This window comes from Patella vulgata, chromosome 5 (assembly GCF_932274485.2).
Source record: "Patella vulgata chromosome 5, xgPatVulg1.2, whole genome shotgun sequence".
In the NCBI taxonomy this organism is placed as follows: domain Eukaryota; kingdom Metazoa; phylum Mollusca; class Gastropoda; family Patellidae; genus Patella; species Patella vulgata.
In genome coordinates, this window is record NC_065883.2 from 37,162,725 (window position 1) to 37,190,318 (window position 27,594).

A 27,594-nucleotide genomic window follows, 5' to 3' on the forward strand; every position below is an offset into this window, starting at 1 on the left:
ATTATATGTTAAGCTATGTGCAGTACAATTTTGTGTCAATTTATGTGTAAATTAAGGGAGCTATAGGCCTGTAACCTTATTGTAGTCATTTGACTAAAAAACTTGCGCAAAGGAACTCCGTAGGACGATCCATTACTGTGGCTGGAGTAAGGCGGAAGACATCAGCAGTGGAACCATTTCTAATACAATCCCGATTCGTCTGTAACTCCCAGCATGCGTGGTCCGTAACTATTGTATGTTATTTATTGAGTTATCTTTACTTCTGTATGTCTTTCTGAAGCTGGATATATGATTTTTCGACAGACCAAAAATATTTAGGTTACATGTAAAACAATATGGTATGAAAAGTTATATCGTTTATTTCGTTAACTCACAAATTTCTTATGCTTAAAGGGGCATTATGTAAGATTATATAAAGAGCTGACAGTTCTCGCTATAATAGTTAAAAAAAATAAAATAGATAATGAAAACAGAATATGCTGAAAATTTCACTCAAATTGCTTCACTTTGATTCAATTTTAGGTTAACCTCGAACGTCATTACTAACTTTGGTGCGATAATAATCCAAGCCTCGATTATCCAATTTTACTTTAAATTAACCATCACAAAATGTATTCAAATCCACTAAATATCGCAAGCTAACCAGGCCCGTAGCTAGCGGGGGGGGGGGGGAAGCTGCCTCCCCTTAAAAAAAATCGGCGCACCAAATGGTGCCTTTGCCAACGACCAACTAACCCTTCTTGCCACCACCCTCCCTTCTGCTAGCTATGGGCCTGCTAACGATGGCATCGAGAGTTGATTATGTTCTGGATAAGTTAATTAATGTCTGATCAATAATTTAGATAACATTTCAGGCCTATAGAAAGACCTGCAATAATGCATGTTTAATAGTCAACATTGTGTCTCCATAAAAAAACTTCATCTCTACCATACCAGAAATCTTGTAAAAGACCTGCGAAAAGCTCGAACTCTTATCAATTATTTAGAGATGCTATTTGCACCTAGGCACGAAATGTTATAAAAGCTGTAAACCAACAGCTAGATATATATTTCAGTAGGGTTGTTCACTAAGCACGATTTTGTAACAGATCCTTTTTGTCATGGGTTGTCTTTCTGGTTGTGAGTTTCGTTTCAATTTGAATGAAGCCTGAAAACCACTACAGGCCCGGACTATACCGCACAGTATTTGTTTATTGTTTATAACGACCTTGTGTAGTGTGCCTTGTCAACGGGTTCATCTTATTTGTGTGTGGTTCTGTGCTCCACCACTTACTATGAATTACATTCCAAGCTGAAGTTCCAAACAGGTTTCAGACATTATGCCATGTGTGTTTAAAGTCTTTAAAATCTAACCTACAGTCGCCCATTTAGTGTTAAAGCGGCGCGCGTTCGACGAGTAAATTTTGCTACGCCATAGGGTGAATTTAGTTTGATACTGTGATCAAATCCGTCTGTGATTGGTTTAAAAGTAGACCTTTAATTCAAGTGTTTTGGCCACAATAAGGGATCAGAAAACATTCATTCACGCTACCGATAATGTAACTGTGGTTCTATGTTTGACAGACGATAGCAACATATAGACAAAATAACTGATAGGAAAAATATAAAAATGTTTTTCTAAGGTCAGACTGATCCCAATTTGATTGATTTATCTGTGGCCATACCTTATCCTCGTTTTAATGTTTTGGTTCGTTTCACCGACTGAATACATGGAACATGTATTTACTAATATTGGTCTTCACTGATTGACATTCTTAGATAAAAATTCCTATTAACTTGTTTTTATATTGAAATGATGGATTGAGGCAGGGGCGGATCCAGAGGTGGGGGACCCCCCCCCCCCTGCTCAGCTAGATAAAACAAATTTGTAAAACAACACTGAAAAGTTTCACGGTCGTGTGCTTTATCCTTTATCATCAGATGGTGGGATAAGATGGGCATTCAAAGCGCGAGATAATGATATAGACGTATGTGATATCACAACTAATGCTTTGCATTCATCAAAAAACATCCAAGTCGCTTATTCTTCCCACTATATTTGAAGGCATAATTGTGCAAAACCATATTTTAGGCTCTTGTCAAGATATTGGAAAAAGATAAACGAATAGTTTATGTGATGAATTTTCTTGATATTTTGGTGTTTGACACAGTCGCGATCGGTTTTTGTTTTTCTATTCTGCTTTCTTAAAGTTTCCGGTGAAAATCGTGCAGAACTGATTTTATTGCATATCAGTAAAACTAAAATGTAGCGTAGTAGGTACATGTATTTAGTATGTTTTTATGTAAAATCCCCGTTTCTGTTTTTTGTCAGTGACCTGTGGTTACCCCAGATATACGCCAAAATGACGCTAGAGATTGTGTATTTCTCAAACATTTTCAAGGCCGGGGGAACAGACCCCCCCCCTCCAGTCCCCCAAATACACACACTCACAAATCCCCCTCCTGCAAAAATTCCAGGATCCGCCCCTTATTGAGGGTAATCTTAGAAACAACCTTAGTTGTATTTTTGAATTCCTATAACCGACGTATAGTTTAACTGCTGGTGTTTTGCCTCTAATTTGAAAAGGCCGAAACGACCAGGAAAGCAATTACACCTGTTTTGATATTATGAACTGTGCTGTTGTGTGTTTCAATGCATCATTTAATACACATGAGACACGACTTGTTCTAGGTTTCAGTCCCGATACATACCATGACTTCAGCCATTAGACATGATTTATTCTAGGTTTCAGCCAGCTATGAAGCTATTGCTTGTAATAGTTTTCAGCAATGAGGCTAAGGCTTCTAATGGATTACAGCAATGAGACTATGTCTTGTTATAATTTTCAGGAATAAAGCTATGGCTTGTTATAGGTTTAAGCAATGAGGCTATGGCTGTTATAGTGTTCAGCAATGAGGCATAACTTTATATGTTTCTCTCTAGAGGGTCTAGCCCTATTGGTGAATGTACCAGCGGTGAGTTCAGCCGTGATATATAAAAGTATCTTTGAAGAATGTCGGAATGACGCCCTGCTTCATGTTTCTGATATTGGTTTGAAATAGTTTCAGTATTATGTAAAACAGCTGTGTACAAAGGTACAACAAAAATAATTGTTAGCCATGTGAACTCCTCAAATAAGAGATAGTAAGACACACTCTAGAAAGAGAAAGCATACCCTGCCCTACCTACGACTCTATCCAAATCTAACGAAATTTGAAGACACATACTGTTTATTCAAAAGTCATGAAAATATTGATGCGAAGAAAGGTTAGTTTAATCAAATAGTGTTTTTACCACTGATACACAATTCTCTAGTATATATTGATTACATAAATTATTCATACGAAACTACGACTGTCAGCTATTTAAGGCGTGATCATATCAGCTCGTGTTGGCCATCAAGATTTGGAGTATAAAATATTTATGTGAATTATATAGATGTAAATAGGTAAAACATAACCTATATATCACAACTATACGTTCTACACCATCTTCTCCTTCATTCCACTACACACATAAAGGTTCGCCTTTATTGTAAAGGTCTGATTTTTATTTTAATTTATTGGTAAAATAGAATACATGGATACTAATTATGGTTACAAGTTTCATTCGACGGTCCGTAAAACTATATGCATCTTACATTTCTATTTCGACAACCCTCCGTTTTCCCAGTAATACACTTACATATATACCTTTAAAAAAAAGTAGGGGATATTCAGAAACAATACAAAACTGCGGAAATGCACTGCTGTTTTTATTAGAGGTAACCAGTGTATGTTAATAACAGGCCAATTGCCTACACATGAACATAAACAGTTCATATGGGCGGCTTATCTGACGGCCCCATTTCACTCGCAAAGAGATACACCGTCAAAAGTGAAAATGGACGTTTTTGATTTTTGTCTTAATAATGAGTAATTGCTCCACCAATCCTCAGACATTCGGCAATTCGTCGTGGCATGCTCCTAATCAACCGCCCAAGCACGATTTAGGGCAATCTGATCCACTCCTCTTGCAGTGCCACGGCCAATTCTTGTAGTGTTGTCGGTTGATGTTGACGTCGACGAACACGTCTCCCGATCAAATTAAACGTAACACACTAAAGCAAAGATATGCTAAACAGTAAATCTTATGCAAGAACCGATAGGAAAGCAAACATGGATAGATAAACCAGCATGCGGCAGTTTTCATCAACCCTTCCTTGAAGTGTCAAATTTGACAATGAACCCCTGCCACGTGTATGGCGCTATTGCGTGTAGCATGTGCAGCTCAGTGGTTCTGTTGGGGCGATAAGTTCTTCGTCTGTGAACATACTCTCAAAGCATGTCAAGTGTCCATGACTATTTATCATATCACAACCTGCATAGGTATTTGTATTTCAATATCTCCTACTTTTTTTGACACTTCAGTGATGGGTTGATGAAAACTGCCGCGTGCTGGTTAAACGTTTTCTATAGCGCTGAACATTCAGTAAAAAGCATGTATTTGAATAGCTATGAGTAATAGATAAACTTCATAATATAAACTGATTTCTAAACATTCTTTGATTTCTGGATTCGAATAACTGACGGAATTAACCTCGAGGGAACCTATCTTTAAGATAACAGTTTTCGGCCCATGCACAAATTCTTTTTGCTGTTGGAAAGCTGCAATTAAGTGGGGAAAGACATGAGGCTATCAAATAAATTGAATATTTTATATGATATTTCAAAAAGAAGGGGGATGTTGTAGAGTCATACTAAAAACACTTAATGAAATTAATATAATAATAAAGTGTATGTTTGGCACTATAGAAATTCTGTTTGATTTGATTTGTTGGAGTATTTATTGAGGACGTATCTAATGGGTTTTGGTATTGTAAATTAGTAATGTCTGATCGTTATCCTAATATTAACACTGTGTGTATTAGTGCTTAATATATCTGTCAATATGCCATTTGTGCTATTAATATTATTGATTGGCTAGTAGCCCTAGAAAAAAAACAATTCAATTGAATTCATACCATTTCAAGTTGATTTTCATTATGTACATGTACCAGAACTAAAAATGAATCTAGAATATTCTGAAAGCACATCAGCGAGTCATTTTTTATACGAGAAACGATATGGTGGTAAAATTTCGGTCCATCGTCTAAATATCGCCTAAGGTCTATAATTTGCAAGTTAAAACTGTGGCTTTTGTAAACGGATTTGCAGATATTCCTGCAATGGTGTTGGAATTTTTATAATAAATTAGGACAGGAATCAATAACTTAGGCTCGTCGGAACCGGGACCTTAAGCGGGGCTATTCAGTGTTACCCTTGCCAATAATTTGCAGATATCTGTTTCTCGCTACGCTTGCAGCCCGCACCCTATCCCCAATATGAATTTCTTTCCGGCGGGCCTTTAATGTACCAGTTCTCTTCTTCTAATCCCCACTTTATCCCAGTAAAGATTTCTTCGGTTGCAGCAATGGAAAAGATAACAGAAGCATGCCATTACATTTATAAGTTTATATAATATTTAAAATGGTCTATGAAACCTCTAAATGCAGTTATATCGTAACGGTATAGGTTCAACATGTTTCTGTTCTAGTGAACACAGTTGGCCTTTCTTCATATTTGTACAGAATAAATAATGTGTATATCGGTTTTAGACAAAAGATGCATTTCATATTTTATGCTCTGAGATCAAATTACTATTACAATAGTTCACAGACGGCAACTTCTTTAAATAACCTTTTCCTTCAATGAAAACAAGATCTAAATTGTAGCTAATTTTGAAATCGTAGAAAGGTTAAATTGATGTTTTAAGATAAAGCTTGTTGTCGTTGGCATCGACCATTCTTTGATATTTATTCGTGAATTTTTGAATATGTCCCATGAGGAATTTTCTTTGGGAATGTAAAATCTCGATGCTAATCAAGCGAAGATTATACTGTGTTTCTGTAAATATCGCGAAAATAGTAATTTTTGGCTCGTAACAACATTTGTAGTATGTCCTACATGCCAAGACTAGTGTAGGTTATAGAATAACAACTAAAACATGTCACGGGTAAGCCATATTTAGACGCCTTAAACCACCGTTTTATTGCGTTTCGCTACGGGTTGAATGTGGATTTTTGTAAATCTCACTTTAAACAATTATCTTGAGTAAAAATAGCATTGATTTTAATGCTTTAGTTATAATTCTGATCGTTCTCTAAAAATCGTTAGTAAAGTTTCACATTGTAAAACCGCAGTCTGTCAAAGATTTCCACACAAATTATCTTAAATAAAAGCTTTAATTCAATTATATCTCTAACAATACAGTTTTAAAGTCAGGGCGCCTTGGTTTTATCCGCCATGTATTCCGAAAAAATGGGTCTATGGTGGCTATTTACTTAACGTCTGCAGTGCTCTGGTTTGGATTATATATTCTTATGAAATCAACTCCACAATAGGAGTGGGAGAATACGAGGTGAACCAACTTCAAAACTCGACTGGGGACACCCACGGTAGCTCATTGATTAAGGCGTTGGCTCACTAATCGGGTTCGATTCCGGTGTTGGCCGAGAAGGTTCCCCGGCGAAGGAGTGATGGTCTGGCAATGGGACAGAAACCGTATACTCGTTGCCATGCATGTAAAATAACCCTTGACGGTCGGAATTCAATTGCTGTCTGGGCAAAATGTATGGCGTAGCCCCGTCTTCATTTACTCATTCAAAACTTTACACAGATAGTTGTACAATTTTGCATGAAACGACATTGTCAAAGGTATAGGAAGCCACCGATTAGAGTCAATCAAAGGGGAACGATTGATGACAAAGACTAGGGAACTGGACACCGACTAATCAAGTTCAACTTGATATTTGGCAGAATAATTACCTAAAGTAGTCAGCTAATGGCTTCAAAGTAAAATAATTAAAATCCAGACAATTTATTAATGTTTTCGTGATAATAAACAGGACTAACATTTGCTGATAGGATATAAGATTACTTTAGTCAGTAACCAAACTGTCATTATTATTTCATAAAATAAATCATTCATAAACTTTATAGAGGGATATTCTCACATATATTTTGGAGAATAAAACTGCTTAATTGTGTGTGAAAAGTCCTTAATATTAAACCACAGCTAAACAGCATTTGAATCTGGCATGGACTTATGAAGATTGAAATTGTTATGACAAACGTCAATCAGTTTGCAACAATAACCGTGATCGCGGCTTCCTCGGTGCTTCTTTGATCAATCTTTAGGATGGGTTGTTGTTTTTATATTTTCGTGTGATCAAATAGATACTAAACGGCTTGACTTTTGATCTGCAAATGATTCTTTGTATACTAAAATACAGAAAGGCTTCTTTGTAATTTGGAAGAGGTGATTGGAGGGAATGGCTTATAGTGATAGCAGGTACCTCCGTATAAAAGGAATGGCTGATAAATTTTGTCACGCGGGGTTGGGACGGCCTAGTGGTCTAGTCTGTCACGCTTCGAGCTCCCGGTGGCCGGTCACCTCTGGCTTGCTGTCGTGGTTTCAATCCGTGGTGTGAGCGTATGTGGCTTGGAGACAGTGGCGCCTTCTCAACCTTGTGGGTTTACTCCGATTTCCTCCCACAGCAAAGACCCCTGCGCGTGCGCTAAGATAATAAGAAAATGAAAATAAGACAACATGTCTGCGATATCACCCTCGGTGGAAGCAGACGTTAAACCCTAAGAACAACAACATTTTTGTCAGTTGAAAAACTGTCAATCAAAATGGTTGAAAAGTGTGTAAAGTGTAGTAAGACAGTGAAGAAAAACAACCAATTAGTTTCATGTAACAGGTATGTCTTCTTTCTTATGTAATTTTTTTACCAAACCAAAAACTACCAAATAATATCTTTTGTTGAAAGACTTGAAAAGCGTAATTATGTATAGCAATGTGTATATTTGTTTTAAATTCAGTGAAAAAAAACCCCTATGACTTATTTATAAACCAAATGACAATATCTTTTGAAAGTTTTGTTTTCTTCAGAATTGTCTAGAAAAGGCTATTTAGAGGTAGCAAAAGGGGAAAAAGCTTCCGATCTTTTGTGCATTATATGCCGAATAGGTGACGTATCAAGTAATCCACGCACGACTATTCCTACACCACTATCAAGTTCTGATGATATTGAAAGTTGGCCAACACCAAAAGAAGCTACGACTCACCCATCTACAGATTCTTCCCCTCCACCAAAGCGTAGGAAAACTGTGCACAGATGTGTTGTAAGGCGTCAAAGAGATGTCACAGAGACCACAGAAGAAAGGGTGTCAAGGTTGAGATCACAGACAATTGATGGATTGAAGGTATTAATAACAGTAATTTTCCTAATGCTGTATTATGCTTACTGTAGACGAGGGGGTTGTGTAACTCAAGTAACAACTAGGAATTAACTGACAAGTTGTATCATTTGCATTTTGCATGGCATGCAAATACGTATAAAAACAAAATCGTTTCAACTGATGCTGTCACGTGAGCTTATTTATATCAAGATTACATTTAATGTTTACAGATGTTAATATCACAGCTGGATGGTGAAAAAAAAAGAATGGAACTGCTGGTTGACATAACATGCTGCCTACCGTCGGTTTATCTACTCGAGGCACGGTGAACTTGGAAGAGATAACAGACAAGTAATACCAAACTGTATAGTCTGCAAAGTAAGAAGGAGGACCCTGGTACCCTGACCCAAATGGCTTATATACAGGTTTCAAGGCTGGCAAATGGGCATAACCATGAATGAAGGAGCACTGTTTAAAACACCTAACCAAATTATCAAACAAAACATTCTATTCTATTCGTTAATAAACACTGCTATTAAACACATTCCTGTTTTATATTGTGTATTTAATTTTGGTCAGAATATATTATATTCTGTAATATTCTTAAAATCGCGTGGTTTGTCTCTTGACAACCTCTTCTAAAGTGGGTGGATTTGTAGGGATCTTCGTATTCTCATTGGATTGGCTGGGTCTATATCTACTTGGACAGGTATATATAGACCCAGATTGAGTCTATCTGAAAAATAAATGAATGAAAAAGATTAAAGGAAATGGGGCATTCATGCCTGGCATGCCTGCGTATGAAAATGGGCAGATGTCGTGTAGTGTTATATGTGGGAAATTGTCCGAGCAGCGGTATTTCGATTGTCTGGGGATCTGTATCATGCTGCTAATGGTATACACATCAACCCCGCCACCCCATCCTGTATCGCTGACCTAACAGGATTTTCTCATTTTATAAACACATGACCTATTAATTTCTTGCATGACTGTGGGATGGGTCATGTATTATATATTGTTGAATGTTATTACATAATTAAGGGGATAAATAACCTAATGTTTCTGTCAGCTCCTTTTAGTGATTCTTGATTTGCATGCGAATTGAAATCAACTGTTGCCAACAAACATCTTGCATGGTGGACTGCAAAATGTTGGTGTCGAATATCGGAGAGAGAGAGAGAGGGGATTTAACTCCACCCAATACAGACTAGATTATAATCAATTTTATTTCAAAACGGGTCTTTAGCAGTTGTATAAAACCGGAGTCCGGAGAGCCTGGGGAAACGCCCACCCAACACAAACTAGGTCATTTCGGGACTAACATATGATATGTTAGTCCCAAAATGACCTAGTTTATGTTAGTCCCGAAATGACCTAGTTTGTGTTGGTTGGGCGTTTCCCCGGTGGTTCAATTTTATTTCAGTAATTCACTTGCGCATAGAGGTCTTTAGCAGTGGAAGGAAATCGGAGGACCTGGAGAAAACCCACGAGGTTGGACAGGTGACCCTACTCCTTGTCACGTACAAGTGTGGAATCGAAACCACGCTACTTGACTCAATGCCAGACCGTCTGATCAACGCGCACGCTTTAATCATTCGCCCCCCCCTCCCCGGAACTTGAAAAGAAATTGAAAATCAAAACATAACTACTAGTTTGACCTACAACGGACTAATGCGGGCCTGTACTGGTTGTAATTGCCTGTAACTTTGTCTTCTACTGGCATACATTAATTTTAAAACTGGAATGACTCAATATTTCCTGTGTGCCTGTAAAATAAAGATGTCATTGTATTTGATGTTATGTTTTTCTATGTTTCCATATTTCAGTACATTATAGTAGGCAAAAATATTAGATATAGGCTACCTGGTCATTTTTGATCACAGAAGATGATTTATTTTAATTTATCATAAAGAAATAAAGAAATTTGCCTTAAATTTAAACAGTATGGTAACGACTTGATCAATCTGATATCTGGTAGAATTTTCTTAACAGCTCGATGAAGAGTTGACCCAGGTTTTACCCAAATGTCGTCGTGTACACTAGTTAAATTGTCAAGGATGCATTTTGGTTCAATGAAACCATCTCCACTCACCCACAGATGCTTATTAACAACATGTTGTAAATGCCTTATCCAAATAGCCTTAAAAAATTAAAAAATATGTGTAATCCCTCGAGTATAATTGGATATTTGGCCCAATAGATTTTCATGCGAAAAATTGATATTTTTATAAAAAGGAAACCATCAAATTGCATAATAAGCTCACAATATTAAAGGACAATATTGGTGCCAGTCATTATCACATATGTGATAGAGCTGGTTAAACACATTCTAAATATAATTTTAACACAGAGATCATTGCTACGATAGCTGAGTAATACAGTTTTCCAGAATCGGAAGTGACGAACGCCAAAGGAAAACACGAGTCATCTCTCTATATAACTGACTGATGTGACGAGTGATAACGGATATACGGGCGAATTTCTGCTCACTAATAATTCCTTTTGGGAGGGGGGGGGGGTATTCGATAGATACTGAAATCGAATCATTGTTGATAAGAACTGTTCGGGGCGTCTAAACATCTTTTATCGTCTTATAAAAATGTATTTAAAACAAAAAAATCACTTGTCAAAAGAGGTATCGCAGATTGCATGTATTATTGGGTCTCGTGTGTTAATTATGCAGACCGTGGAAAAAACTCGTGCAAGTTTCGCGCTAAATTTAACCATTTTCACTGCATCAGTGTAGTATACAATAACTTATATGGCATGGGACCATTTACGGCAATAGAATTCAAAGTGTTGATTGGCTGAGGCATGATCGCGATCTACGAAATGGCATCCGAAAATTCCATTCTCTGTGGATTTCAAAATGGAGTAGTACTTGTGATTAATATAGGCCTATAGTTAATAACTGAGAGTACAATCGTATGGGATACATTGCCCTGTGAATTTCAAAACGAACCCGGGATTTTCGGAAATTAATTGTGTTGCCGAGACGCAAAATTCAGAACAGCTTTTGCACAACGGAAATAATATTCGTAGAGAAATAGAAAGATATGATGAGACTATCTGCCGATAAATAAACCGATGTGCCCTATGATTTGATGTTGATAATAATTTTAAATATTTATATAAAAAAAAAATAATAACGTTATACCTATTCAATGGCCTCGGCTATTAATTTTGCCGAGGCAAATGTATTGCGGCTACAGCCGATTGCCGAGGTTAATTGACAGGACTGCTTAAGTTCATCGGGAAATATTAAAGGAATGTCGTTCTTTTTGTTCAGCACCTGTATTAAAAAAAAATGAATCCCACCCAACTCTCTAACCAAATAATTAATACAAGACGGAAACAAAATAACGGACTACGGGCGTATTTATGTTTGTAAACGCCCAAACTCATTATTGAGTCCGAGAGCAATAGCTTATTCATACACAAAATTTGAATTGTCGTAAAAGAGCCAAACACCGTTACGATAGACAAGCCTTGCTGAGACCCCCTTATACGAAATGATCTGTCCCGATAAGTGACGTAATTAGCTTTCCATTTTTGATTTCTCGATGTCAAAGTTTGTGATGAGTTCAATTTTACAAGAGAGAACTTTTTTATTCGCTGTGATATTTAGTTGTACAATGGATTTTATTTAACCGGAGGTAATTTCAAACACACAGGTAAGTTTATAATAACCAAAGTCAAGTAGTTTGTTCATAATCGAAAAAATACGTTTATAATTTACGATGGTTCAGACAGTAGTTCAAGATTTGCCAATTGTTATAAGAGATAATTCAAATGGTTTTTATTGGTACTTACCAAAAACTTCCCAGCTGCACCAGAAGTTGCCAAAGGTTTATTTTCACGTTTTTGAATTGCCTTCAAATTTTGAAAAAGAATCTAAAATATTTACAAAGGTTTGTTTATAGTAAATATACAATTGGCGGTAGTTTTTTCTTTGATGTCCATAGCAGTTATATCTCATAACAACCTGTCATGACGTCATCATAGGTTGATATATTCGGTTCATATCAACCGCTGATGACGTCATGACAAGTTGATATTTCGTACCAGCCGCTAATGACGTCATCTCGGGTCGATATATTCGGCTCATATCAACCGCTGATGATGTAGATGATCGAAATAATATAAATAACACAGAAATAAATTTTTATTCTTTTGACAATTAAAAATTGGTATGGTACAGTTTGTAGCATTCAGGACCGAAATAGACGGAGTACTTATCGGCATTTTTTAATCGGTTATCCATACTCCATATCTAAGATATCTTTCAGAATTTTCTTTCGGTCCACATTTCGATTATTTCTCCACACACTCCAAGACTTGAAAGTATTTATTGCCCAAGAGTTCCTTTGTAAAGTTTTTTTTGGGTACAGTCCACTTAAAACAGTCGGTCAAATTCTTCTCTGAACATACCGGTTCACTGTCAGAAAGAAATGTTACAACTGGTATAGAATAGTCCTGCTTATCAAGTGGTCAATGAAAGGTTTGACCCGAATAATATAAAAGTGCTCGTGTCCGGATAAGCGGTTTTGATGTTAACGTCAAAACGACTCTGTATTTTAAACTTTTCAGACAAAGTAAATAGACATTTCCTCTATATTTTGGCGTTTAAATTTCATACGTACACGGACTTTTATTTCTCAGGCTCTATGAAATCCGGGAGAAGGCTATCCCTTTACACCCATTCACAGTTTACTGTATTGTGCAAACTAAAATGACACTTAAAGAATACATAGAATATTATTCCAGAGGATTGTATGTAACTGATAAAATTTGTTAATTAACATGGACTCATTGTCACAACAAAGGTTGTGGTTTTGTTCAACAAGATGTTTAGTAGCCTACCGGTATCTTAGCAATGTTCTTATCGGATAATATATAAGCACACGGCTCCATTTGGCGAACATTAGGCCTACTCGAAATATGGGTTATTACTAAAATGATTTTATATGCCTGGCCAATCCATCACCTTGTCAGGACTAGTTTCGTACTTATTCCAGTTTAGTTTGTCGGATAGCCTACAAAGTGAAATCGATTGGAGCCATTCTGGGTTATGTGAGACGAGTGTTTATGCCTAGATCATAGAATACTTGCGCAGGGATACACTCTCTTGAACCATTGAATAACCCGAGCGGTATTCAATGGTCATTGAGTTCAGTTTTTATTCTATAACTACATGTAAGTCTCAAAATACACTGTACTATCCAAAAATCAAAAACAAAATCACCAATAACGTTAAAATTCATCATAGGTTCCGACCTTTTTTCTTTCTTTTTTTAAAAAAATTTGTGGTTGCTAGTGGTGACCTCATTACAGTTTGACGTAATTCTGAAAGTGACGTCATTCTGGACAAAAGTAGTACGTGTACAAGCCATTAAATACAATACAACCATTGTTATTCAATTGCTGTAGGCCTATTCAATGGCGGCATTCAATGATATTTGCTTGCATTTGCATGTAGTTCTAGAATAATATTAGATACAGCCACATAGAGAAAAAATCATCCTAATTACAGAAATGTCGCATCCTTACCAGCCCCCTTTCATTTAACAATTCAAATAAATCACAAGAAATATCAGCTTGGTCACATTATGCATCCAGATACATACCAATCATTAAAATTACACCCCCCCCCCCGCCAACACACACACACACACACACCCACACACCCACGCACACACCACACACACAAAAAATAACAAAGTCTTTAATCATATACATAAAGAAAATTTAGACATTGGCAGTCATTGATTCCGTGGTGTAAGAGAATCAGTAAAATCATTTTACAAGGAAGCTAAGGCAATAATATATAGTACAGCTCGTATAAGGCTGAGAGTCAAAGAAGATATATCAAGTGTGAATATATAGATATATATATATATATATATATCAATAGATGTATGAAGTTAAACCGTAGTTGTGTTAATATAGAAAAAAATAAAGGTTAAAAATGCCTAAAGAAAGTATATACTATTGTTTAATTGTCTACATGTTTCGCCTGAGCTTGTCAAGACATACAATAACAATAACAATGACGTGACGTCATGGAAGAATAAACATACAATAATATAATAATAATGAAGTAGATAATATATAATATATAGCATAATATTGTATTTATTTTGAAATGTTTAAATTGGGTTTGAATTTGTCAATAAAATATTGTTCCTTCAATCTCATTTTCATGGGATCTGAATACGGCATTTTAAAGAAAGGGTATATTTTGAACTCGCCCTTACCGCAGATATCAAGGTGCTCACTTAAAGGGATCTTCCTTAAATTTGGTTCCCTGATATGTTGTCTATGAACCGTTACTCTGTTTTGTAACTTGTTCGTGCAGCCGATGTACAGTTCGGCACAGCCACTACATTTTATGACATATAATACATGAGTTACTTTACAGTTCATACTTTCATTGACAAAAAATTCTTTTCCACTGTCAAATATAAATGATTTACCTTCAATTAAATATCTACACGTGCCACAATTATCCCTTCCACATTTTACAACTTCCTTAATTGGACTGAATGATTCAAATTTAGCCCTAGTTAACAGTGCTTTAAGGTTTTTAGGTTGTCTTTTTGACGGGATAAATGTTTGTGTATCAATAAGTTTTTTAAATTTTTTATCTTGCTGAAGTAGTGGAAAATGTGTTTCAATAACGCTGGAAAAATTAGGATTGTGAGGATTAAAGGTGGTGTCAAATGCAATTATATTGTGATTTGTATCTTTTATCTTTACCTGCCTTAATTCCGTTATCGGTATTTTACTAGCCCTTTGAATTCCGTCATTAATTAATGTGGAGGGATATTTGCGGGCTAGAAGAAATTCTCTCAATTCCCATAGTCTTTGAAATTAAGTTACTGTGTTAGACACAATGGTACAGATACGCCTGGCCAAATTATATGGTACAGCCGTTTTTATGTGTTTAGGGTGACACGAATTGAATTCGAGATACTGTTTAGTATCAGTATCTTTATAATATATATCAGATTCAATAATGTCCCCGTTTTGATTACCATTATGTCTAAAAATGGTATTCTATCTGTACTAGTTTCCATTGTAAATTGGATATTCGGATGAATATTATTGATTATGTTATAAAATAAAAGGAGATTATCAAATGATTGGAGCCAGATGAAGAAACAATCATCTAAGTATCGTTGCCACTGTTTTTCGAAATATATTCTGGTCTCCAAGTCAAATGTTTCTTCTACTTTCGTAGCAATGGTTAATTTTAAATATCCATGGACTAAAATTGCCAGCGAGGGTGAGAATTTACTACCCATTGAACAGCCAATAAGTTGTTTTTATACCCATACTTTTTCTCGACTCTTTGATGAAAATGGGAGGGTATACACCGATACACGGCCACTTTTCAACTGAGTTGAAAAGTGGCCGTGTATCAGTTGAAAAGGGACAAAAATAACAACATCATGATTTACATATTTATTTGAACATCTACAACCCGTTTTGAACATGTTATGGTAAAAGAGTCATCATTTTCAACTGTCTCAGCACTTTTCGAATGTGCGTCACTCTCAGTCATATTCTTACATTTTGTCTCACATTTCTTTACATTTTGATATCTAGTCGCACTTTCACATTTTGTCGCACTTTCACATTTTGTCGCGGCTTATGCTCATCCGCAGCACATAATCCAAATATTTTACTATTATAGATTAATCTCTTGGCATTTTCAACACTAAAAACTTTCACATTTTGTCGCGGTTTATGCTCATCCGCAGCACGTAATCCAAATATATTACTAGTATATATTAATCCATTGGCATTTTCTACACTACAAACTTGAGAATTCTACAATTCCAACTCGTCTTCATTTAATGGCTGTTTGGGGGGGGGGGGGGTTGGATGGCTGAATGGTTAGCGTGCGCGCGCTGTATCATAAAGTCTGTCATTGAGTCAACTGGCGTGGTTTCGAATCCCCGGTTGTACGTGGCAAGGATCGTAGGGTCGCCTGTCCAACCTCGTGCGTTTTCTCCGGGTCCTCCGGTTTCCTCCCACTGCTAAAGACCCCTACGCGCAAGCAAATTATTGAAATAAAATTAAACCATATGTTAGTCCCGAAATGACCTAGTTTGTGTCGAGTGGACGTTAAACCTCATTTCTCTCTCTCTCTTTAATGGCTGTTCTTGTTTTTCTCTGTCAGTGGATGTTGCGAAGTCAATGAATTGATCTGTGCGGAAATTAGCAAATGTACCTTGCTTATCAAAAAAGTTAAAATCCAGTCTTTTGTACTGATCTCGAAGTGTCACCATATTCCTATGGAATTGGTATTTTTCCTCGTGTTTGGCGGAATTCGACTCATCTGCATGGCTTTAATTTCTTGTTCTGTGAAGGATCGGGCTTCTAAATCTTCGCGGTCATTGAAATCTCTTGCAGAACTGGTGTTCTCGGTCTTAGAAATATATATCTGTGACATTATAAAGTAGGATTCTTCGACGAATTCCCGCATTCATTTCTGCTATCCACTACAATCGACGCAGCCAGGATGTTGGCAAAACAACAATAAATGGCTATTGTACAAAATGATTGGATGACGTTTGCTTTTCTCAACCAATCAATATCCCTGTTATGAACATTTTCTCTGACCTGATTTAAACCGTGAAATGTACGTGCGGTGTACTGACATCATTTACTGAGTAGAAATAAGCGTTTGCGATGAGATAATTGGGGGGCTCTAAATGGGAAACTTTGATAAATTTGTGAAATGAAAAATGCTTTGGAAATTGGGAAAAATAGAAAATATCTCTATTTCTCGAAAAAGTATTTAGTATAAGTCAGTTATATACCTTGTTTTCTCGGTGTATGGGTTGATACACCGTCTCTTTTTTGAGTGGAGATCTCTTCGGCTATTACATAATAGTTAGAAGCAAAATAAAAGCAGTTGTTTTCTAATATAAAGTCGATGCTTTCTAATATAAATGACTCCGAAAAACGTTCTTCTCTATCGTTTGGATATTTAGATAACCAGTGCTTTACAGCTGTTAATCCTAAAACATGTGGTAGATAAGAATAAAGGTTTGTAACATCGAAAGTAACTAGGATAGCGTTTTGTGGGACATTTTGGGGTAAGTTATTCAAATAATCTACGCTATCTCGAGTATAACTTTTGACATGTTTAATATAAGGTTGAAGTATGATGTCTATCAAATTGCTTAAACGATGAGTTTCACATGCTGGACCTGCTATAATTGGTCGGAGTTTCAAATCTTGAGGATGATTTACTTCAATATATGTCGAATTTTGGTTTACACATGCTGTGTGTATTTCTTTACATTTGTGAATCTTGGGTAAACCATAAATATTACTGGTTTTCACATTAAACTCTTGTAAGTATTTGATTTCTTTCTCCGTTAAACAGGAACTATGTGTCGATATCAGTCGACGTAGTGCGGTCATATTTCTGGATAGTGGCGGAGAGTTTAATTTTTGATAGTAGTTGGTATCGTTCAATATGTCTAATACCATTCTTTTATAGTTCTCAGATTCCAAAATGACTGTTGCACCACCATTATCTGCTTGTTTTATCACTATGGATTCATCTTTTGATAGAGTTAGTATCTCCTTCCAATGTTTTTTAGCTGTATTTTTACGTATTTTTATGTGCTCGTTTGGTATTACCGGAAAATTTGATATTTGTTGACAAAAATCATCTAATGCTTTATTACGACCTTTTGGTGCTCCCCAATCACTTTTATTTCGTACGATGGATTTATCGTTATTTTCACTACCATTAAAATATATATATATATATATTCCATTAACAAAAATTTAAATTTGTTACGTATCATTTCATTTTTGGCACTTTGGTATTTAAAAAATAAACTTAATAAAATCTGCAATAAAAATTGAAACATATTTCATAGTTAGGACTTTAGTATATTAAAATTAAAATATAAATTAAAATGACTGTAACAGTATGATAATGAGTACGATAATGACAGGTAAAACAATTTCATTGTAAATTATATCCATCAAAGTTAACTTGAAATTTATGGTGATTTCTTCTCGATATGATTGGGAATGGCAACACTTTAAGGATATCAGCCCACTTAATAGTATCAATGTCTTCTTTTATTAATGTTATCATATTCTGTAAGTTTCATGGAAATCGGTTGATAATTGTGGTCTGTAGCCGTGCCACATGAAATGCGTGGTAACCTGATATCTCGGAAACCGCGAACCGGAAGTGGTCGAAATTTTGCCCACTCTGAGATATTATTAATGATATCATATTCAGTAAGTTTCATGGAAATCGGTTGATAATTGTGGTCTGTAGCCATGCCACATGAAATGTGTGGTAACCTGATATCTCGGAAACCGCTAACCGGAAGTGGTCGAAATCTTGGCTACTCTGAGATATTATTAATGTTATCATATTCTGTAAGTTTCATGCAAATCGGTTGATAATTGTGGTCTGTAGCCGTGCCATATGAAATGTGTGGTAACCTGATATCTCCAAAACCGCTAACCGGAAGTGGTCGAAATTTTGCCTACGTTGAGATATTATTAATGTTATCGTATTCTGTAAGTTTCATGGATATCGGTTGATAATTGTGGTCTGTAGCCGTGCCACATGAAATTATAATCTACAAGTTTCATTGAAATCGGTTGGTAATTGCGGTCTGTAGCCGTGCCACATGAAATGTGTGGTAACCTGATATCTCGGAAACCGCTAACCGGAAGTGGTCGAAATTTTGGCTACTCTGAGATATTATTAATGTTACCATATTCTGTAAGTTTCATGGATATCGATTGATAATTGCGGTCTGTAGCCGTGCATCATGAAATGTTTGGTAACCTGATATCTCCGAAACCGCTAACTGGAATAGGTCGAAATTGTACCTACTCTGAGATATTATTAATGTTATCGTTATCTGTAAGTTTCATTGAAATCGGTTGATAATTGCGGTACGGAGACTTGCCATATGTGGCAAATAATCTCCGGATTGTCTTACCACATGTGGCAAATAGCCCCAGCCTATTGCCAGCGAGGGTGAGAATGTACTACCCATTGCACAGCCAATAAGTTTTTTATAATAGTTAGAATAAAAATAAAAACAGTTGTTTTCTAATATAAAGTCGATGCTTTCTAATATAAACGACTCCGAAAAACGTTCTTCTTTATTGCCTCGTGGGTTTTCTCCGGGCCCTCCGGTTTCCTCCCACTGCTAAAGACCCCTACGCGCAAGCGAATTATTGAAATAAAATTAAACCATATGTTAGTCCAGAAATGACCTAGTTTGTGCCGAGTGGACGTTAGACCCCATCTCTCTCCCCCTCTCTCTCTCTCTCTCTTCTCTATTGTTTAGATATTTAAATAACCAATGCTTTACAGCTGTTAGTCCTAAAACATGTGGTATATTCGAATAAAGGTTTGTTACATCGAAAGTAACTAGGATAACGTTTGGTGGGACAATTTTCAATGGAAACTAGTACAGATAGAATACCATTTTGAAACATAATGGTAATAAAAAAACGGGGACATTATTATTGAATCTGATATATATTATAAGGACACTAAACAGTATCTCGAATTCAATTCGTGTCACCCTAAACACATAAAAACGGCTGTACCATATAATTTGGCTAGGCGTATCTATACCATTGTGTCTAACGCAGTAACTAAATTTCAAAGACTAGGGGAATTGAGAGAATTTCTGTTAGCCCGCAAATATCCCTCCACATTAATTAATGACTTAATTCAAAGGGCTAGTAAAGATAAAAGATACAAATCACAATATAATTGCATTTGTCACCACCTTTAATCCTCACAATCCTAATTTTCCAGCGTAATTAAAAGACATTTTCCACTACTTCAACAAGATAAAAAAAAATTGAAAAAACTTATTAATACACAAACGTTTATCCCGTAAAAAGGACGACCTAAAAACCGTAAAGCAATGTTAACTAGGGCTAAATTTGAATCCCTCAGTCCAATTAAGGAAATTGTAAAATGTGGAAGGGATAATTGCGGCACGTGTAGATATTTAATTGAAGGTAAATCATTTATATTTGACAATGGAAAAGAATTTTTTGTCAATGAGAGTATGAACTGTAGAGTAACTGATGTATTATATGTATTATATGTCATAGAATGTAGTTAAACTTATTAATACACAAACGTTTCTCCCGTCAAAAAGACAACCTAAAAACCTTAAATCACCGTTAACTATGGCTAAATATGTATCCCTCAGTCCAATTAAGGAAGTTGTAAAATGTGGAAGGGATAATTGCGGCACGTGTAGATATTTAATTGAAGGTAAATCATTTATATTTGACAATGGAAAATAATTTTTTGTCAATGAAAGTATGAACGCTTAATAGACAACATATCAGGGAACCAAATTTAAAGGAGCTAAATCTCTAATATTTTGGGCCTAGAAATTGGCACAAATGGGTCGCAACACATATAATAATGTAATATGAATTTATATAAACTGTTTTACATTCAATCGTTTCCGTTTTACTGTTAATTGTCATCAGTTATGTTCGGCAAAATACGCCAGAAGTCTCAACCGAAAGACAGTTTCTAGCGACTGGTTATTCCAGTCAACACCGATAGTATATATTGCACATGCTCTCCAAATAAGAATATGGCATCACCGTTTGACATGACTTGTGGAATATGTCTAGCCTCATTCTTTGAGCACCTTGTTACAAATGGCGCTGAAACGCATTATGGTACACGATTCGTGTACCAATGGTAAAATGTTTATTTTGTCTTAAATATTGGATATCAGAAGCCCATCTTTTCCAGGTAAGACCACAACACCAATGCTGATTTAAATTGCAAAAAAAAATCGTGTTTTCAATGTTAAAGATTTTGGATGATATTGAGTTACGGACTTAGCTACTTTAAGGATGATCCCTTTAAGTGAGCACCTTGATATCTGCGATAAAGGCGAGTTCAAAATATACCCTTTCTTTAAGTTGCCGTATTCAGACCCCATGAAAATGAGATCGAAGGAACAATATTATATTGACAAATTTAAACCCAAACTAAACATTTTAGATAGAAAAAAGAAAAGAGTAAATTGAAATTTCTTAAAGAAACGAAAAATCAATATAAAAGTCGCTATTCTACATAAACTTGAAGACTAAATTGGGTTAAGATGTCTTAGCATGCTGTTAACTCTCAAGTCAAATTAAAGTAGATTGTCTTTAGGAAATAAATTTGTAACTGTATTCAACAAGGTTCAGCCATCTGTTTAGTCAAATAATACACGTGGAGTGATTACAAGGTTTCTATGGAAGGGATTGAGGTCAGCATCGTGACTAATCAAACAATCCCAGCAATAACTATGTTAATAATGTGCACGTCTGAATGTTAAAAGGTTTCAATTCGCCCGGCCAGTTTAAAATAAACTCTACAATAGCTAACCGGTAGAGAGATTACAATATTTCAGTACAAAAGCAATAACTCCTGTTATATACTACTGGGGTTTTTAATCATTTTGGAAACCAGTTAGGGCTTGTCATTCAGCCCATCTGGCAGGCATATTTTTCATCTTGATCTTTGGGGTTAATTTTGGCATCTGGTGCATTATATTTCAATGTTATAACGCCTTTTCATAAACTTTGACATTTGGAATTGTCTTTTTTGTTACGTTTCAAACAAACAACATTTATATCACGAACAAATTTTATATTGTGAAACAATAAATGAATAATAACATTGTTTAAAATGGCAAAGTCAAAAAAATGTGATTTTCTTTCACTTCAAAACATTCCATGTAAACGACACTGGTCATTATATAATAATATAAGCTCAAAAGAAGATAGTGACACATTTTTTATTTCAGATTAAATGTTTGCGCCGAGTTATTATCTGTTACTATGTAAGTAATGAGAGTGCCAAAACGTGAGATTGTATTTAGTTTGTTGTTTTTTTATCATTTCAGGTGGCTTCGGGTCAGTTTTGACAAAGGTAGTGTGCATGTGTCCAACTAGTTTTATTGGAAGATGGATCTGGATGAAGAGGTAGACTATTGCCCTTTCCGGCGATTCACCCGTGAATCACTGTTTAATATCGAACGGCGGATTGCAGAAGAAAAGGCCGTCAAGCAAACAGAGAAAGCTCCAGCTGAGACTGATTCGTCTGACGACGAAGGTGACGAACCCAGTCACCATGAACCCGAACTTAAACCAAACCCGAAGCTGGAAGCCGGTCGGAAATTGCCGCCATCGCTTGAAGATTTTCCCGCACATTTGACAGGCCGACCCGTAGAAGATCTAGATGAATATTATCATAATCAGCTTGTACGTATTTACTTACCTAAACAATTTTTTCTACAGCTATGCCTTAACTGATTTCTAACCCACATAGAATGTGAGTGAAATGAAATGGAGTTTAACGTCCGATTGGGCTATTGACGACGGGCATACGCCACACGGTGTGCTATGGAGGAAATTTTGCGCGAATGGCGGCGTTACGGCATATCGAATTCCAACTCTCGGGGGGTATTTTATGTGCACCCCAACGTGTACACCGGACCTCCTTTTTTATCCTATCCGTTGTTCCTTGTCAGGCCCTATGTCCTGCAATACTGATAAGGGGTGGGGTGGGGGAGAATGAATTTTCTCAGCCAACACCGTTATCAAACACGAGACATCCAAGTTAGCGAGCCAACGTCTCACCAAGCCACCGCGGCTCCCATAATTTGAGTGTTGGAAAGGTTGTAGAATCTAAAGTATGTTCAAAGTATATAAATTTGCTAAAAGACTGGTTTAAGTTATCTGCATACTTTTTTTTCAGACGTTTGTTGTGGTGGGGAAAGATAAAACATTATACCGGTTTTCAGCTACTGATGCAATGTTTGTGCTTAGCCCTTTTAATATATTACGGCGGTGTGCCCTCTACGTATTAGTGCATCCATATCCTTTTTATATTTAACATAACATGTGATTCATTAGAATACCCTTGGTGAAATCCAAGAGAAATAATACAAAGGTCGGAATTGAAAAGACGGATCCTATTCCGTTTTGTTTATATACTCTTCAAAAAAAGTAGGGGATATTCAGAAACAATACAAAACTGCGGAAATGCACTGCTGTTTTTATTAGAGGTAACCAGTGTATGTTAATAACAGGCCAATTGCCTACACATGAACATAAACAGTTCATATGGGCGGCTTATCTGACGTCCCCATTTCACTCGCAAAGAGATACACAGTCAAAAGTGAAAATGGACGTTTTTGATTTCTTGTCTTAATAATGAGTAATTACTCCACCAATCCCCAGACATTCAGCAATTCGTCGTGGCATGCTCCTAATCAACCGTCCAATCACGACTTGGGGCAATCTGACCCACTCCTCTTGCAGTGCCACGGCCAATTCTTGCAGTGTTGTCTGTTGACGTTGAAGTCGACGAACACGTCTCCCGATCATGTTTTAGGCATGCTCTATAGGGGAAAGGTCAGGACTCATGTCTGGCCAAAGCATATGGACAATATGGTGATGCTGGAGGTAGTCATTCACGACACGAGCGCGGTGGGCACGGGCATTATCATCTTGAAAGATGAAACGTCGACCTGCACATTGAGCAAAGGGCAGAACTATCGGTGCCAGGATGTGGTCACGGTAGTACACACCAGTGACCCTTTCTTGAACAGTATGCAAGTCCGTTCTGCAAGTCATGGTGATTCCACCCCCCACACACACACCATAACAGACCCACGCCCGAATCTGTCATGCAGTCTGACGTTAACGTTTGCATGACGCTCATTTACACGCCTCCAAACACGAGCGCGCCTATCGGTGAAATCCAGAGTAAATCTGGACTCATCCGAGAACATTACACGCGCCCATCGACGATTACCCCGATTTCTATGCTGCCTACACCATTGACGCCCTGTTTGCCATGTGCTGGCGAGTTATTGGAGGCATAACACGCGGTCGTCGCGCATGCAAATGGGCTGCATGTAACCGATTTCTAATCGTTTCTGGTGTAACTTCTTTTTTTGAAGAGTATATATATAGTTCACATTTCGTTTTATTTTTGTCTTCACGACAGCAGGAGCGGTGGGGGTGGAGTGGGGTTCAATGTGCGCCGAATTTTGAGAGTAATCAGTAGAGGGATAGAGATCAGAACAAGAAAAAAGAATTGTCACTTTTTGTACCGATGTATACTAAATGCAATATAATTGCCGCCATTGCAATTCAGTTATTTATTTTCCTAATAATATTTAAGAAATATTTTAGAATTAAATTTACAGAAAATAAAAGGTTAATATTGAAGTCTCATTAAATTGTCCCTACTTCATCCCTGTCGGTGGGGAGGGGAGGGGGGGAGGGCGCGAATGGTTAACGCGTGCGCGTTGCATCATAAGGTATGTCATTGAGTCAGGTGGCGTGGTTTCGATTCCCCGCCTGTACGTGGCAAGGAGTAGGATCGCCTGCCCAATCTCGTGGGTTTTCTCCGGGTTCTCCGGTTTCCTCCCACTGCTAAAGACCCCTACGCGCAAGCATATTAATGAAATAAAATAGAACCATATTGGACGTTAAACCCTTAACTCTCACTCTCATCCCTGTCGATGATAGTAGTGACTGTGCGAATGTATATGCGGGTCAGTGTTGCTGTTTTGAGTGACAAAAACAAAACGAAATTTAGATCTGAATTTTAATGAGAATTGAATTCAGCTAATTATTCCAGTAAAAATAAAAGCATCATGTCGTTTGAAACAAATAATGTTATATAATCCTAATAAGACAAATAGAAGTAGATTTCACAAATTAAAAACACTTATATGGATATACTACTTTTGAATTTATTAACATGCTACGTTTCGATACACATACAGATATTATTGTTTGCTTGATAACAATATCTGTATGTGTATCGAAACGATGCATGTTAATAAATTCAGAAGTAGTATATCGATATAAGTGTGTTTAATAATAATTTAATATAATAATTTGTTGTCCTTGACAGTTTATACATTATTTAGTGTTTTAGTCATGTTGACAATTTTAGTAAACTGTGTATTTATGACCCAGACAGAATCCCCAGAGGCTTATGTCGAGTAAGTAAAATCTATCATTAATGATTAATCTTTTAAATATGTATTAGGTATTTACAATATACAGCATTTACAAGGTCGTCCAATAATTTTATAACACAAAACGAGCTACGACGAGGTTAACCTTGTAAATTGTCTCCCTTTGATTGGGAACGATTTGACCTTTCGCAGTAAATCTATGTTTTATAAAATTCAACTTTTACTACAGACGTATCAAAAATACTCTGATGCTTGAATGATCGGTAGATTAAGGAATCAAATCAATTTATAACACGGCAACTCTAAAATAACTACAATTGAAGAGTTATTTCCCCTTTCCTCGCGTTCTTGTTGGTGTATAAATGAATTGCCCTAAGTATATTGCAATAATTTCATCCTTTTTATTTCAGACAAATATTCACAGGAATATACACCGTAGAGGCTGTTGTGAAGATTCTTTCTCGGGGATTTATATTAAAGCCATTTACTTACCTTCGAGACCCTTGGAATTGGCTTGATTTTTTTGTAATTTCTATAGCGTATGTAAAAAATTGTTTTATATAATGAACTTAATACTGATACAAATACTGATAATGCATGGAACACAACTGTGACTTGAGGATAATTAAAGAGTATAACTATTTATTGTTTTTGCCTGTCAAGCTGATTAATCAGAAGAATAAGAATTGGGAAAGTGTTAAGAGCATTGATTATTAATGATAAAGATAAAGAGTTGACCGTTCTTGCTGTAATGAAAGATAATGAAAAACAAATATATTGAAAATTTCATTCAAATTATATTATTTGGAGCGCAGTTATGCCTGGTTGAAGTTGTGTAGCGTAGATTGTTTATTATCGTAGCAACGGTACTTGACTTGACTAAGTCTTGATTATCAATTTTATCGTTAAATCTCGCGGGTGTTCAAAACACATTTAAATCTCGGTCATCCGATGCTCAAGAGGGTTGAATAATTGTGAATAAATGTCTAAACGATAGTTTGTATAACAGCTGAAGCCAAAATAAAGACCTGCAATAGGCAGATTTAGCTCTTACATCTTTAATGTCTTTTATTTTATACCGCACAAAATGTAATCTAACGTAAAATGAATGTTACTGAATATCGCTTTCTATTTACTAGATATTTGACATTGGTAGTGTCGGAATTAGGAAACTTGTCAGCTTTAAGAACCTTTAGGGTGCTAAGAGCTCTAAAAACAGTAGCTGTAATACCAGGTAAACATAATATTAATCTTATATAGACAAACGATCATAAGAATGGATACTATATACTCATATTAAAGCAATCTTCTTCTATCCTCATACTTGACTTTATCTTTAGTATTTTATGAGTAGGAAAAGTTCAGAAGGTAAGAGCCCCTTTTGTGGGTATATTTTCCGAATCTTCAAAGGTTCTTGTTTTTGAGAATTGTCACACAGATTTCCTCCCTAAAATACATTATTTTATATATACTAAACAGCCAAAAAGAAAAAAAAAACAAAAACGTCAGTACGATTTCAAAATCAGAGAGGCACTTTAATCAAATCATTCTAGAAAACGACATACTAAATGGATCAAAGCAATTTTTTGTGAATAGTATATTGACACATTAGTGATTAATTCACCACAATTCCAAGACATTAATAGACGGTTTAGAGTCTGTACATAGTCTATACATCAGTATCTGGTGTGTCCACCGCGAGTGTCAATAACAGCAGCGCAGCGTCTGTACATGGAGTGGACCAGACGATTGATGAACGTCATTGGCACCTGGAACCACACTCTCAGAAAAGCTTGGCGAAATCCATCGGCTGTGTTTGGTCTCGGTACGACGTTATTAAGTCTCCTCTGAATTTCATCCCAAAGATGTTCAATCGGGTTTAAGTCCGGACTAAGGGCTGGCCAGTGCATAACGTTGACACCGTTCTGCTGTAGAAAGTCCCGAGTAACTTTGGTGGTGTGGGCACCTCTCCCTGGACCACCACAGGACCCACTCTCTGGTTCAGGCCGATTCCACCCCAAACCATTATGCTTGGACCTCCCCATGAGTCTCGTTCCATGACACATTGGTCAGAATAACGCTGGCCACGTCGACGCCATATTCTGATCCTGCCATCTGCAGTTGATACTCAATATCAATATGGGCAAACTGTAGACGTTCACGTCGATGGCGAGGGGTGAGGATCGGTCCACGGTAAGGTCTACGGCAATGGATGTTCTCTCTCGCGAGACGTCGGCGCACTGTATCGGTACTAATGGGTCTTCCGTGTGTTCCCGCTGTCTGACGTTCTGCCTCAGATGCCCGTGTG

The 27,594-nt window shown here is 36.6% G+C and overlaps 1 protein-coding gene across 1 annotated transcript in view; it reads left to right on the top strand.

The window, feature by feature from the left end:
• Window positions 1–23,182, top strand: part of LOC126821497 (sodium channel protein type 8 subunit alpha-like) — a 99,593-nt gene extending 76,411 nt beyond the window's left edge. The window contains exons 2-3 of the mRNA XM_050549940.2: window positions 22,191–22,548; window positions 23,045–23,182. Of these exons, the coding sequence (XP_050405897.1) occupies window positions 22,252–22,548; window positions 23,045–23,182 (435 nt within the window). The 5' untranslated portion in view covers window positions 22,191–22,251. The remainder of the gene's footprint in view (window positions 1–22,190; window positions 22,549–23,044) is intronic.
• Window positions 23,183–27,594: the final 4,412 nt, after the last annotated feature.